The sequence below is a fragment of the Pelobates fuscus genome, chromosome 2 (assembly GCF_036172605.1).
Source record: "Pelobates fuscus isolate aPelFus1 chromosome 2, aPelFus1.pri, whole genome shotgun sequence".
NCBI classification, from domain to species: Eukaryota; Metazoa; Chordata; class Amphibia; order Anura; family Pelobatidae; genus Pelobates; species Pelobates fuscus.
In genome coordinates, this window is record NC_086318.1 from 315,064,775 (window position 1) to 315,081,075 (window position 16,301).

The window sequence follows — 16,301 nt, forward strand, 5'->3', positions numbered from 1 at the left end:
CTCTGTCATCTGACACTAAATGGGGGTCTTGTACGTCACTTTGCTCTGTCATGGTAGCACGTTTACAAATGCATTTACATTTCATTGTTGAAAATGTTTAAAATAAAAAAATCTCCAAAATAATGCAATAAAAGAAATAAGGAATGAAGAAGAAAAACGTACGGGGTGAAGACTTATTCGGGGGATATAATGAAGCGATATGCGCTATTAAGAGGAAGTATTAACCTACTGTGCTTAATTATAGGGTGTAAAATAAGAATAGCAAGTAATTGTACATTTCATTATTAAATTATTCATGATTCCATTGTGTGTTATTACTAAATATTAGCTGAGCGTATCAATACTATTAAATGCCACATTTTGAATATTGTGTGTGTTATTTATACAGTATCTCACAAAAGTGAGTACACCCCTGACATGTTTGTAAATATTTTATTATATCTTTTCATGTGACAACACTGAAGAAATTACACTTTCCACTACAATGTAAAGTAGTAAGTGTACAGCCTGTATAACAGTGTAAATTTTATGTCCCCTCAAAATAACTCAACACACAGCCATTAATGTATAAACCATTGGCAACAAAAGTGAGTACACCCCTAAGTGGAAATGTCCAAATTGGGTCCAATTAGCCATTTTCCCTCCCTGGTGTCATGTGACTCGTTAGTGTTACAAGGTCTCAGGTGTGTTAAACTTGGTGTTATCGCTCTCACACGCTCTCATACTGGTGACTGGAAGTTCAACATAGCACCTCGAGGCAAAGAACTTTCTGAGGATCTGAAAAAAAGAATTGTTGCTCTACATAAAGATGGCCTAGGCTGTAAGAAGATTGCCAAGACCCTGAAACTGAGCTGCAGCACGGTGGGCAAGACTATACAGCGGTTTCACAGGACAGGGTTCACTCAGAACAGGCCTTGCCATGGTCGACCAAAGTAGTTGAGTGCACGTGCTCAGCGTCATATCTAGAGGTTGTATTTGGGAAATAGACGTATGACTGCTGCCAGCATTGCTGCAGAGGTTGAAGGGGTGGTGGGTCAGCCTGTCGGTGCTCAGACCATACGCCACACAAATTGGTCTGCATGGCTGTCATCCCAGAAGGAAGCCTCTTCTACTGATGATGCACAAGAAAGCCCACAAACAGTTTGCTGGAGACAAGCATTCTAAGGACATGGATTACTGGAACCATGTTCTGTGGTCCAATGAGACCAAGATAAACTAATTTGGTTCAGATGGTATCAAGCATGTGTGTGGCATCAACCTGGTGAGGAGTCTAAAGACAAGTGTGTCTTGCCTACAGTCAAGCATGGTGGTGGGAGATGAAGATGAAGGTGAAGCATGTCTCCAGACCTAAACCCTATTGAGCATCTGTGGGGCATCCTCAAATGAAAAGTGGGGGAGCACAAGGTCTCTAACCTCCACCAGCTCAGTTTTGTCATCATGGAGGAGTGGAAGAGGACTCCAGTGGCAACCTGTGAAGCTCTGGTGAACTCCATGCCCATGAGGGTTAAGGCAGTGCTGGAAAATAATGGTGGCCACACAAAATATTGCTACTTTGTACTCCCTATTGTTGCCAACGGTTTAGACATTAATGGCTGTGTGTTGTTATTTTGAGGGGACAGCAAATTTACACTGTTATACCGGCTGTACACTTACTACTTTACATTGTAGCAGAGTGTCATTTCTTCAGTGTTGTCACATGTAAAGATATAATAAAATATTTACAAAAATGTGAGGGGTGTACTCACTTTTGTGAGATACTGTATAATATTATCCCATGGCGGTGTTATCTGCCAGGATTAACAGTATCCAACAACAAAAAATCCCATATTGTTTTCTTTATTGTTTTTTTGTTGTTGTTTTTTTTCTAATGGATCTCTGCATCTAACAGTACAAATAAAGCCATGCGTGTACTGCATTCTGTCTAAGTGATGGCATTGTAAGAACGTCGGTATCCTTTCTTGATGTGAAAAAAACTTGAATACATTCCTGTTTAAGTTGTTCCTAGCTTATAAACCTTTTCATTTAACAGAGACGACGGTAAAGAAGGCTTGAAATTTTACACTAATCCATCCTACTTCTTTGACTTATGGAAAGAGAAGATGCTACAGGACACAGAGGACAAGAGGAAAGAAAAGCGGAAACAGAAAGTATGACATTTCTAGAAATTCAATCAATCATTTTTCACAGTGTGCTCATATGTTAAAAGGCCTTGATTTTTAATATTTTTTAATAAACTGTTTTAACCACTCAATGACCACATGACTGTCCATGGCGTCATGCAGTGCATGGCTTTAACACCCAGAGTCCTCTGTGCTGTGTGAGCTAGGAAATCCCTCTGCTTGTGTCAACAATAACATCAGCAGAGGGGAAACTCTTTAGAGGTAGGATAATAGGTTGGATTATAGGTAGGATAAGTGTTGAATTATGGGTAAAACTAGATGTTGGATCAGGGGTAAGGGTTGGATTAGGGGCAGGACTAGGATAAAAGATATATGCATTTAGGGTATCACTGCACTTAAGAACAGTGGCACAGTTTCCCCAAAATACATGAGTGTTGAGAAAAAAAAACCCCACAACAAAGTTACTTATTTGACCACGGTTTGTGATAAAATGGTTAAATGAAAAGTGTCTAAATACTGTTCATTACATAGCCTGGGGGATGTACTTTCTACAAATATCTGCTTTTGTGTTGCGGTTATGGATTCTGTGACTACAATTAAAGTTGTAATCAGATTGTGCAACGTTTTACCGTAATTGACTCCTTGCCGTATTTGTTTTATAACTTCTAAAAATAAATTGAAATCAAGACTAATTAGAGAACTTTGCGTGTAGAAATTAAATATTATTAAACGAAAATGTATCGTTCTCCCCTCCCTCTCCCATTTTTTTACTATTTGATTCCTATTTAATATTACGCTATATATACATATAGGGTATCAAAAGAAAGCTCTATCTAGCCGTTAAAAATTATTTATAATATGTATGGATGCACTTAAACAGAAAAGTGGAAATTGAGGTAGAATTAATGCATGGCGAAAAGGCCTTAGTCCTTAATAGGTTAAACTGATCAAAATATTAATATATATTTTTTATAATATTACATATTTTTTTATATATGATGTATTTTTTTTATTATTATTATTTTTTTTATGTGAAATTTTTATCTAAAATTATTAAATCATTTCAAAAGCTTATTCAAGAATATAAAATGTAGGCCAAAGTATGATATTTTTTTGTTTAAAGAGGATCTAGCTATACAGTTTGGAACTATTTTATTTTTCATTATTATTATTATTATTATTATTAATTGTTTAAGAACCTTCCTACACTCTACATTTAATGAAGTTAGAATTATGTGCACTAGTTTTTGGGTGGGAGGCAGTAGGAAATAGCATCCCCAAATGGAAGTTCTCCCAATGCTACATACACATAACTGAGTCAAAATGGGTGTTTCTCCAGTTTTCAGTTTTATTTTATTTTGTGCAACCAAGATCAACAGCAGTCATTGTAACCCAAAAACAGAATAAGGAGGTTATTTACTAAACCAAGTTGCAAATTTGTCAATTCTTTCCAGATCACCACCTCTTGCCTAGAATTCTCAATTCAGTATACAGTCCCGCATTTATTGAATAATAAATGTTTTACTAGGAAAATCCTATAAACAAGCATTTTTTTTCTAACTTACCATCAACCTGCCTAAATATATATGTACAAGTGTGACTGTAAGGTTGATCTCTGTTAAATAAGCACAAATAAACTAAAATATTATTATTATTAGAAACACTGAAGGTGACAATTAAAAAGGGCATGCCAACAAATACAAACCGCTCAATGCATTTTGCAGCAGCGGCCATGTGTCAGAATTTTTTGTGGTCAGTGGTAGCTTCACAATGCAAATATCTTCTGTATTGTCCTTAAAGTCGGCCATGTAGCATATTTTATTGCCTTTCCTTAATTGAAGCCACCTTCTGTACATTAATCAAAATAACAAAGCAGGTATAATTTAATGAACTCTAGAGTTTTTCTTTTTCATGGCTTTAGGGTTTGGCACATGCTATACATTTATTGCATTTGTTTTAGTTTTTATGTAATGCTATTTCTTGCAGCAGAAGAATATTGATCGACCACATGAACCAGAAAAGGTGCCTCGAGCTCCGCATGACAGACGTCGTGAGTGGCAGAAGTTGGCTCAGGGTCTGGAGCTGGCTGAAGATGATGTAGAATTTATACATAAACAAATTGAAATTGCTAATGGTCCACATTTCGAAACAAGGTATGTGTTCATTTTAAATACATACAATAAAAGTATTAATGAATATTGCATCATCTTGTATTTACTTGGCACTCCAAGAGAGTGGGATCATATATTCTAGAACAGAGGAAGAGAGATCTGGAACTGTTCCATTTCCACTATTTAAATGATCCTAACTAAAGTGACTTGTAATTTATTTGTGCATTGCTAAATCCAAAGGTAATTACTCTCTTTAAATTCTTCTTGTCCTTTTGATACTATCCACAATGCTTCTTGAAAACCTCTATGATTTTTGTCTACATCACACTGTTCTTTTCCAATTCTCTTCCTACCACTCTCAACACCACCTCTACCCCACTACACGTGTCCATTGGAGTTCCCCTTTGGTTTAGTCCATACCGCTTTTGTTTTTTATTATTACTTCCACATTTGGTAAACTTATTGGTTCCTTTGGGTTCCAATGACATCAACACAATGATGACACTCAGACTTATCTGCATACCCCAAAAAAAGCATCCTAATTGCCCTTCTTCTAACTCAAACTAGATTACTTTGCGTCTTCTAAAACTCTGTTTTCAACAAAACTGAACATCTTCTATTTTCTACTTTCACAATCCTGCTTCCATTGTCTCACTTCCTGTTGAGCAATGGAACACCCATTATCCAAATCCTAGCATCACTGCCTTGGTGTTTTTTCAACTCACCTCTTCTCCCAACATCCCTTTTGCCCGTAAAACATGTAACTTTCACCTTAAAAACATTGTTCACATTTAGCCCTATCATTTACCTTGTTTACTTGCTCCTCTTAAAACTTAATACCCACATTGTCCCACTACAATGCATTATAAATGTTGCTGCCATACCAACGCATCATCCCTTTGCCAGTCCTTACATGACTGTTGTCCCCTTCATGATCCAATTCAAACTTCTGATTCTAACCTCTTTTATTCACAAATACACCCCTTCTCAATCACTACATTCTGCATTTTTCTTGCCCTCTGTTAATTTTTATATTGCTAATTCAATACATTTCTACAGGATTTATGAAGGGCCACAACATCCAACTTTGCCTCACCTTCTTTCCTTTAAGAAGTACCTTAAAGCTCGTATTTTTAGGAAAGCTTATCTTCTTCCTGGGTAACGTCCCTCATTACAACAGTCATCCTATCCCTCCCCACGTTACGTTACACAATCCAATTCACTCCTTCTACAATATGGTTCTTCAACACACCAATTTTACAGATATAACGAGACCATGAAATGAATAACAAACAGTTACAAATCCTAGTGTGCATCCACTTGCCAAAGGGACTAAACTTTATACAATAACTTCTCCAGAAGAAAACCTAAAAATGGGGAAATTACGAAATTAAGACCTTCCAAATTGAAGTGCAGTTCCCATTCATTAAACATCATCACTGTTTGTAAATTAGTTACTTTTAAGAGAGACACTGACTATAAAGTTTTCCTTTCCTCTGGTGAGTTGTTCTTCCCTTGATTGCCTCATATCCTGCTATACTGTAAGTTCATTTTGAGCAGCTATTGTATCTGTCAACATGTATTTTGCTGTTGTGTATTCCGACAGCTTATTTAGAAAGCAACTGGAATTAGGTAGGCACTATATATATACTGATATTAATGTGCAACTCTGAGTTAACCAGCCTGACAAATCTTTCTTTTTGCCGAGAGCCACCCTTCTGTGTATCACTGGCCTAGTCCTCACGTCCAGCTCAGCACCACCCCATGAATTCATAACTCTCAATGTCGGGACGTATGATGCATTTTTGTGTTGAATTCAGTATTTCAAGCATCATTCTAATTCAAAGGGACACTATAGTGCCAGGAATACAAACATGTAATTCCTGACACTATAGTGTTAAAGTCACTATAGCTGGTTGGCCCCCCCCCCATTACCTCAAGTTAGGTGATTTCCTCACCTTTTTCGAGCGCAGCGCAGGTCTCCTCGCGTCTGGCCTCACCCCCAATACACCTCTTTGGCTGACATTAGATGCATAAGAAAACATCGGATGTGCTGAGATTGTCAATTCTTATGATCCCAGCCAAGGAGGTGAGTTGAGGTGGAGCCAAATGCCGTTCTGACCAATCAGCATCTCCTCACAGAGATGCATTAATTCAATGCATCTCAATAGGGAAAGTTCAGCGTCTCCATGCAGACGTCAGGGCTGCTCACCATGCAGCCTTGGCCAAGGTAGCACCTCTAGTGGCCGTCTGAAGAGTGGCAATTAGAGGTGTACCTAGGCTGTAATGTAAACACTGCCTTTTATCTTAAAACGCAGTGTTAACATTAAAAAGCCTGCAGGGACTGACTATACTCACCAGAACAACTACAATAATGTTTAGTTGTTCGAGTGACTATAGTGTCCCTTTAAACAGACTGCAAGATTCCATTAAATTAACAAAGCTTCCTGCATCCTACTTTTTGATGGCTAAACCTTGACATCAATCATTGAATGGTGGTTGTTTTTTCTTTTGATTTACATCAGAAAAATACTGGTCTGAGAATTTTGCACAAGTACCTGTATCGTATTGTATTGTATTTAATATTAAAAAGCTGCTGATATTCTTATTATCTTATCTTTTGTGTGGCATCTGTGTGGAATGAAGCCAATAATTTAGTATTTTGTCTTAGATCGGGATATTATGGTCTTCTGGACCTTGAAATATGGTTCACTAGTAAAAATTAGTGGTACACAGATTGGTTAACAATCAGTAAAACATTGGAACTGTTTCTTAAATAGAACATTAGACCAGGGGGTCCCGAACCCAGTACAGTTTATATAATTAATCTTCATAGTTGTTTAAACTACTGGTATTGCTAGTACATTTTTTACATTACTAAATGACACAGTGTACAGTGGTGAACGGTGGGGTCTAATGCCTTACTGATTAGGTCTTGAGATGCATATACTTTCATAATCTACAGTTCAGTGCACCTGACCGCAAACTCTGTTTATGAATATTTTGTTTAGTATTTGCCATCCCCTTCCTGGGGTTGCATAGGTTGTGGGTTCAATTGAACTTGAAACTACAACTAGTAACAGTCATTTTTGCACAGGCCCCAAGCTTATGGAGAAACAATTGATGGACCCTTCTCACTGGCTGCATTGCCCTACAGTCAAATGAATGATCTACTAAACAGAGTTGAAGATCGAGTGTTGGTGAGACCACACGAACCACCTCCTCCTCCACCAGTGCATGCACCAGGAGATGGAAAGGCCATGCCTCCTATGATTAGGTACACTTCTCTTAATATTTACAATAGTAGTTTACAGTATCCTGCAGTTATTGGCACAGAAGTATTTTTGCTCATAAATTCTCCATTAGCAGTATAAAATTGTATATTTCAGTATAAAAATGTATCTTTCAATCACCATAATGCTAACTTTGCTCGTTTTCATATATGACACAAAAAATTACAAGTGATTGCTGTTCACACATGTAAAGATGTAGACATTTCTAAAAATGTATGAAAAGCATTGTTTGTTACTTAATGAATTTATATGTTGTTGCATCTATTTTGTTATATATATTTTTTACATGTTTTATGGTTTACATTATTAGTTTTAGTAGGTTTTACAGTTCCTTTTTTTTGTAAATATTTCTTTGAATATGATGAATTTTTAAATGTCTAACATCAACTTCTTTTTAAAATTATAGTGCCACATCAGGGTTGAATGACAACAGGCCACAGTCTCCTGCCATGGGAAGAACGCAAGTGTTTGTTAGTCCCTCACCTCCTCCACCTCCACCCCCTCTACCTCCTCCTCCCCCTCCTCTTCCATCTGCTCTTTCGGCATCTTCGCTGCGATCATCTATATCTTCGACTCCACCACCACCTATTCCTCCTCCGCCTCCACCACCAACTGCTAACTTGCAGACTACAATCATGCCACCACCACCAACTCCACTCCAAATAGCACCTGGTGTCCTTCACCCTGCTGCTCCTCCTATTGCGCCTCCCCTCGCACAGCCTTCCCCTCCAGTATCACGTGCTGTTGAAAATGTGCCAGTACACCCACTTCCACAAATGGAGGCACAAGGTCTTCCCCCACCACCACCACCTCCTCCTTTACCCCCACCAGGAATGCGACCCTCTTCCCCTGTTGCAGTCCCACCCCTCTCTCATCCTCCCACTGGTCTTCATCCTCTTGCTTCTATTGTTCCCGGTTCGCATGCTCCTTTACTTCCTCCCTCCCCACCCTCTCAAGTTGTTCCTGACACCAAGAGACATCCATCAACGCTCCCAGTCATTAGTGATGCTAGAAGTGTTCTTCTGGAAGCTATACGAAAAGGTTGGTCATTTTCTTGTTTCACTGTAACAGAAAAAAAGTTATGTTTGACGATAATGTAAACATAAACCCTACAAAAGTGTGTTATGTTAACATCCTTTTAATAAAGGTTCAGGGTATGATCTGTTACTATGCTCCCCCTAACTGTAATATGTTCTATACATTTATTAAAAGATAATCCAGGCTGGAAGTAACACCAATTGTGAATGAATTAAATGTATGAAAATATGCAATCAGTAAAATAAATATAATACTAGCCGTTAAAGTCTCTACAACTGCTGAAAAACCTACAGGCAAGCAGTAGCAGATAGTCAAAAAGAAAAAAGATATGAAAGCTGAATCTGGAGAACACTCATATATAATGGGTGTAGACCGAATTTGCCTTCAAATATATATACCTCAGAATAATGAAAGTTACATGTACAGGGGAGGGAGGGGGGAAACTAGGGTAAACCTTTATTGAAAAAGCAAACAAATACGATTTAAGTAAAGTTAAAAAGGCCACAGAAGATGGCCATAGAAATGCCACTACACACTAGGATCCAGACGGTGGGCAAAAAAGGTATCGTAGAGTAGACTTTAATAAGGAGCCAAAAGCTCCAGAGTATAAGTATCTGAAATCTAGTGGAGGGGATACCAAACAACGGGGCAGGAGAGGAGAGGCAAACACTGTTCATATAAGTGCTATGGACCCCTAAGTCCGAGATATTAACACAAAAAATGTGTATATAGCACTATATACATGAGAGTCCTAGGGGGTAGAAGGGCTGTGGTTGCTGCCAAGGGCAGGTGTTATAGAGAGTAGGGTACACAGGAGTGAGGGAAATGCTCCAACAAAAAGAGACACACAGGCTTGCTGCTACACAGCGCAGCTAGTATCCACACCTTAACCACATACCACACACACGTCTCAAAAACTTGCCCTGGGCTAGCTGTCTAGCTCACATCTGTGAGTGTCAGAGCTAACTGCTACTTCAAGGCAGCCTCAAGATGTCCCTAACTCCCCAGACAATACAACATGCAAAGTTCTATCAAAATACTTTCCCACCCCTTAGTAGGTAAACCCCATAACAGAGATTCCAAATGTTCAAAGTGTTAACCCGTCCAAATAGGAAACCTAGTGGTATTGATAAAAATATTCGACTCAATCTTAGGAATTAGCGTCGGCTCAGATCATTCCAAGTTGAGAATACAAAATCTAGAGGTGAGCATCGGCTCAAAATGAACGCTCAACGCGCGTTTCGGCGTATCTACACGCCTTTGTCAAGAGCTGGAAAGTTAGTGGGCTCGTTGCCGGTTTTTGAAGGGGAGGACATGCTCCTATTGGCTGAGAACCGCCAATCACATTACAAGGGGTGTTCCCAAACTGCCCCACGTGGATACTCTTACGAAAGACCTCCCAGTATCGGAACGCCACCCAACAGAATGTAGGGGGCGTTACAGGATTAGATTACGTTTATCATGTTCCCTCCTCCCTTAGATACCAGCCACTCCGAAACGGGGGCGGGAGGGAGGGGAGGGAAAACAAAGGAATTCGTTTGAGTCCAGAATTACAAAGTTACGAAATATAAGTTACATTGTAATAATATAAATCGGTATACCAAAGGGTCCCAGTGTAATTGTTCATGCTCACATTAATTAGACTCACATTTGTATGACTGTAAAGCCCGATATTCATAGGGGCCGTAAGAGAAAGTATCAGTATACAGGTAATAGTCAAAGATTAATCAGGCAGTGAATAGCAGGAGATCGGCGAAAATCTCTTAAACAGTGCCAAACGAGCCAGACCTCAGACAATGTATTAATAATTAACTCCTTAGTGGATTTAGTCTTTTGAGGTAAGGAGAAAAATGGCTCGGTATGATGCCTGATACCATTGGTCTAATGATATATAAAATGATGTTATAGAGCAGTGTTTGATAAACTGGGGCAACCATAGGTTATTGTGGACATTCATATAGCTTGCACTGGTGTGCAGCAATTTTATTTAAAAATGCATATAGCTTGCACTGATGTGTAGCAATTTTATTTAAAAATGTATGTCCATAGATACCGGATACATAGTAGTATTCCCATATTTGCTATTATTTGTAAATTGGTAAACTAGTGATGGTGGTTATCAGAAAAAAAACAGTAAAGAGTGAGCCAAAGTTTATATGTTATGTTGCCAGAACATACATATGGGAGGAGGGGACCAGATATATCCCGGTCAAACATAGTCCCACTGACTATAGTAAGAGGAGAGAGATCCCACCTCCTCCCCCGAGAAGAAAAAATTATATAATGTGTACATAAATTCTTATAATCAGACACTACGGTTGCATTAAATTAAATTGACGGGTCCTCTATCCAAAGAGGTGTAACCGATAGGAAAATAGTGTTTCTGGAAATGGACATGAATCTGACAAATCATGTCATTCAATGTAGTGAAGTAATTAGTCATCATTCTAAAAGGTTATTGATATGCAGAGTTATAAGGCGATGCCCTGGATCTTATAGGGTACGGCATTGATGTATTCATAGAGGATGAGTGGTCTTTAGGCAAATACATAGGTGAGAAACAGAGGTTGTTCTCACAAAATAGTAGTCAGGAGGGAGATATTCATCTTATTCAGATGAATGGAGAAAAGGAAAAACCCTCATTAAGCCCCTTGGGGTTTAGGGTCTTCAGTTTGAAAATCCACCTGCATTCCTTCTGGCGCAGGATTTTGTCGAAGTCCCCCCGTCTTTGTTCTCGCTTCACCAGTTCCAGCCCACAAAAACGTATGTCTTTGGAAGAACCCCCATGTTTGTCTTTGAGATGTCTGGAGATTGGTGTCTCCATACGGTTTTTTGTACATCTTGCATGTTCTTTCATGCGTTCCTTAAAAGGGCGGAAGGTCTTACCAACGTACATAAGTTTACAGCTGCAAGTGAGGAGATAGACTACCCCCATAGAGTTGCAGTTGAAGAAATGCTTAATTTGGAAAGACTGTTTACCTTCGCTGTCCTGGACTCTCTTAGAGTCTTTCAGAATGAGTCTACAGGCTACACATCTGCCACATTTATAAGTACCAACTGGGATCGAACCGCTTAACCAGGTGGTCTGGGGGTTCTGTTTGGCCACGTAATGGCTGGGAACCAAGATGTCACGTAGGTTCTTCCCCCTACGGGCAGTAATTGTAACCTGCGGCGTCAACACTGGTTTCAAGTGGGTGTCTTTAAGTAGGATGGGCCAGAATTTTCGGAGGGATTCTCTTACTGCATTCCAGCCAGAATCAAATGTACCAATCATTCGAATGATTTTATTCGGAGTGGTTTCGGAGTTAGATGGTTCTAATAGGAGGTCCTCCCTATTAGTGAGAAGGGCCCTTTTATATGCCTTTTTCAAGCATTTGTTTGGGTACCCCTTCTCTTTGAATTGTGCTCTCAGGGCTCTAGCCTTAAATTGGAAATCTTCTAAGTCCGAACAATTTCGTCGGAGTCTGAGATATTGTCCGGTCGGGATCCCTTGTTTAAGGGCTCTCGGATGATGACTCTCCCACTTAAGGAGGGAGTTGGATGCTGATGGTTTCCTAAATAGAGTAGTTTTAAGGGAACCATCCTCACAAATCGAAATTGTGAGATCCAAGAAATTAAGAGAAGACCCGCCAAATTCAGCGGTAAACTTAAGATTGTCCTCATTATCATTAAGGAGAGAGACAAATTGGTCAAATTCGATGCTGTCACCTTGCCAGACCAATATGATGTCGTCGATATACCTGTACCATGCTAGGATCCTGGGCCTAAATGGTGCAAGTACATCAGAGATTTTTATCTGCTCCTCCCACCACCCAAGGTGGAGGTTGGCATATGACGGCGCACACGCCGTACCCATTGCCGTTCCTCTCACCTGGTGGTAGAACTTTTTGTGGAACAGGAAAAAATTATGCGACAATATGAACCTCAATAAGTTTAGAGTAAATTCAGTGTGTGCCTGATATTCACTCCCCCTCTTTGTGAGGAAGAACTGAACGTGTTCAATTCCTCTCTGATGCGGAATAGAGGAATACAGGGCCTCAACGTCCAGACTACACAGATTGGACGTGGGCGGAATGTGGAGGTTCGATAAAAGATGTAATGCTTGTTTTGTATCTCTGATGTACGAGGGGAGATGTTCCACAAATGGTCTGAGGATCTGATCAATATATAGGCTCCCATTTTGGGTCAGATTATCGATCCCAGATACTATGGGGCGGCCCGGTGGGTCCTCCAGACTTTTGTGGACCTTCGGGAGGCAGTAGAAGGTTGCTATCCTTGGGGTAGGGTTGAGGATGAAATTGTATTCCTCATTGGAGAGCAACCCTCTACTGCGTCCCTCATCCAAAATCAACTTGTACCTTCCAAGAAAGGTGTTGGTGGGATCCGACTGTAGTACAGTGTATGTATCTCTATTGCCTAGAACATCCTGGGCCATTTTCTCATATTTAGATGTGTCCATTATAACCACGTTTCCCCCCTTGTCAGCTTGTTTGATTACAATGGAATCATTATCCTTTAGTTCTTTTAAAGCGTTTTGTTCTTGGTGGGATAGATTCTCGTTCGGGTAGCTACTAAGATTTTTAGTTTCAATGCACTCAATCTCATTTTTCACAGCCTCCAGGAACAGGTCAATGTTCCTGAAAGCGGAGAAGTTTGGAGTGAAACGGCTCTTAGGTTTGAGATTAGTATGTTTCGGGGAAGGTCCAGTTTCGTTTTCATCGAGTAGAGATACCAAATTGTTAAGGCAGTCAATGTCGCTGATAGTCAGACCCAGGGACCTTGCTCTCTTCTCCTTATTTAGTTCATGAAACTTATGCAATGCTAGTTTTCTCACGAAAAGGTGCAGATCCTTTGTCCATATGAATCGATCAAAATTCGGGGTAGGGACAAAGGATAGCCCCTTTTCCAGAATCTTATTGTGAGAATCATTGAGCTGAAAGGAGGATAAATTAATAACCTGTAATTTTGGAGTGTCCCTGAGCTGAGAGGCTGGTTGAGCACTTAGTAGCGTCTTGTTCTCCCTCCCTCCCCCCTTCTCCCTGTTCTCCCCCCTCGGTTCCTTGATTGGTACCGTGTTTGATAATTGGGGTAGTCCTCCTGGTGGCTCATGTCTAAAAAATCCACTCCCTTTCTGAGGATCCCACGGGGGTTGCTAGTATTAGAGGCTGTGGGGGTTTGGGACTCTGAAGGTAACTTGCTAGAGTCGGTGTCTGATGAGTCGTACTCTGAGGTGATGTAATTCTCAGAGTTTCGTCGTAGCCGGCGATTCGGGAAGGTATAGATATTGCCTGTCTGATAGTCACGAGAGTCTCTTATAAACTTTTGATGTTTCCTAAATTTAATAGTTTCCTGGTTGGAAGTAACACCAATTGTGAATGAATTAAATGTATGAAAATATGCAATCAGTAAAATAAATATAATACTAGCCGTTAAAGTCTCTACAACTGCTGAAAAACCTACAGGCAAGCAGTAGCAGATAGTCCTCCTCAGATTAGGAACGTCGCCAATTAGAACACATTCTTTACAATCTATGAGAACCGACTAGTACCAGTTAATTAATAGCCCATTTTACGGTTTGTACCATTGCTTGATCTCCAGTACAGAGAATCCCTGGGTGAAGGGGGTACAAAGTCGGAGAGTGTAGTATAATTACGTGATGGGCACCCACTTACCTACAAGTAGTAAAGGCACATTTGGAGTGTTCTTTTAAATGACCAGGGCAGCTGTGTTGCATGCGCTGCTACAAATCATTGTTTTCAAACTGCTAAAGACAGTGTGTTTCTGTTACTCTACTAGCATATTTGTTTACCCACAACTTAGCTGTAATAGTGTATTGAATCGCACAAGTTCTTTATTCTGATGGGTTTTCTGATGTTCTCCTTCTATTTTAGGTATTCAGCTCCGCAAGGTTGAAGAGCAACGCGAGCAAGAAGCTAAACACGAACGTATCGAAAATGATGTGGCTACTATTCTGTCTAGGCGCATTGCTGTAGAATACAGCGATTCTGAAGATGATTCAGAGTTTGATGAGGTCGAGTGGCTGGAGTAGAACCCATTTTACATAGTTACACACTACAAACTGGAATGCTGATGTAAAATTGTGGTGCTTGTTTTTTGAACATGTTTGGTCATTTATAGTGTTTTGTATCTTTATTAAACCTTTGAGTGGCAAAGTCATGCTGTATTCGCTTCTGACACCCAAAGATTTAATTTACACCACCGGAATAATTCATGGTTTTTGTACTCTTAGTTTACAGTAAAACTAGAAATCTTGACATCAATATAAAGTGGCTTATTACCATTCTGTTTTGGGAAGACAGTAATTTTTTCAATAGACCACTAAGTATTAAGAATGGGCAGCTGTCAAGTTATAGAATAGATAGTTATTTTAAAAAATTATATATAAACAAATATAATTTTTTTTTATATAATTTTTTTTTTTTTTATGTATCCTACTTGTGCACTTTGTGAATTTTAAGTTAATGAAGGTAACCGAGGATTGAAATTCCGAGGGCAGCTGTGTCTACTAATATGAGCCTTATTTTATTTTGATAATGTTTTGACAACATTAAACCTAGCTATCAAATTCCACTGCTTGAAGCTAGGTCTGTACACTGAGATAATAGTTTGAAATTTAGAAAACTATGACAAAGGAATTACTATTTGTTGTTTTTGTTTATTTTTTTATTTTTTATTATGATGGCCTTATTTGAATGCTGAGGTTGTTCCTTTTTTTGTTTGTTTGTTTTTTTATGTACATGTTGTAAGGTACTATTTTGCCTGTATATTAAAAATGAAAAAAATAAAAAACACACAAAAAAAAACCCTAGTGAAAACAAACTTTAAACATTCTGTGTAATGTATGTAACTGTTCAACAACAGTTTGATTTAATAAATTCTTCATTTTAAAGACCGTCTCTTGGTTTTATTTATTTCTACTTTGTGTTGTGAGGCTTTATATTTTGTTTTATTTTTTGTAAATATATATATTTTTTAATAAGGAGTTTGCTGTGTGGAGTAAAGAATGAGTCTTGCAGGTCCTAGTGGCCATAAATCCAAGTTTAACAACAAGTATAATAAATATAATGAAGACATTCTCAAGTAAACGGCATAACATGCATAAATTCGTAATAGATATTTAGGTACCTCAGCAGCTTGTATGATACACCCCACTGTTAACATGCATATTCAAGAGTCAATAGCTCCACAATTCATGATCATTCATGATTGTATGACTCTCCTACAACACAAGCTAGATTCTTTAAGATTTATTTTTTTTGCTAGGTAAGTTTGTGTACGCTCATCGGCACTAAACACAAGCTCTTCAATAAAGCAGAGTTTTTCTATTTGCTGCAACCATAAACTTAAAGGTGGTGGGGTCCTTTTAATCTTATGGCAGCATCTGGACAAACATGTCTCAGCCTATCTGAGATTGCGGAGTTATCCCCTCTCCTATTAGTGTTATACCCGAGTAGGAAGGAGAGAGAATTGGACCTTATCTATGGCCAGCCCATCTTCTGGGTTACATGTAGTGAGAGAGAACTAAATGCAAATAGCAGTTACTTCCATGGAGAGTAACACACACTAATCTTGGACAGGCCGCTACATGTATGTCCTTGTTCTGCAATGAGTAGAGTTTTGTGACGTCTGTTATTTGCAAATTGAACTTCTTCCGAAACAATATGTAAAAGTAGTATGGGTTTGGTGTGGTGAAAAATGTTGACTATAAATTTAAAGAA

General features: G+C 39.0%; 1 protein-coding gene across 1 annotated transcript in view; it reads left to right on the forward strand.

The window, feature by feature from the left end:
• Positions 1-14,935, forward strand: part of WASF1 (WASP family member 1) — a 138,289-nt gene extending 123,354 nt beyond the window's left edge. The window contains exons 5-9 of the mRNA XM_063443515.1: positions 2,030-2,147; positions 4,107-4,273; positions 7,329-7,508; positions 7,931-8,565; positions 14,454-14,935. Coding sequence (XP_063299585.1) covers positions 2,030-2,147; positions 4,107-4,273; positions 7,329-7,508; positions 7,931-8,565; positions 14,454-14,611 — 1,258 coding nt within the window. The 3' untranslated portion in view covers positions 14,612-14,935. The remainder of the gene's footprint in view (positions 1-2,029; positions 2,148-4,106; positions 4,274-7,328; positions 7,509-7,930; positions 8,566-14,453) is intronic.
• The last annotated feature ends 1,366 nt before the right edge of the window (positions 14,936-16,301 follow it).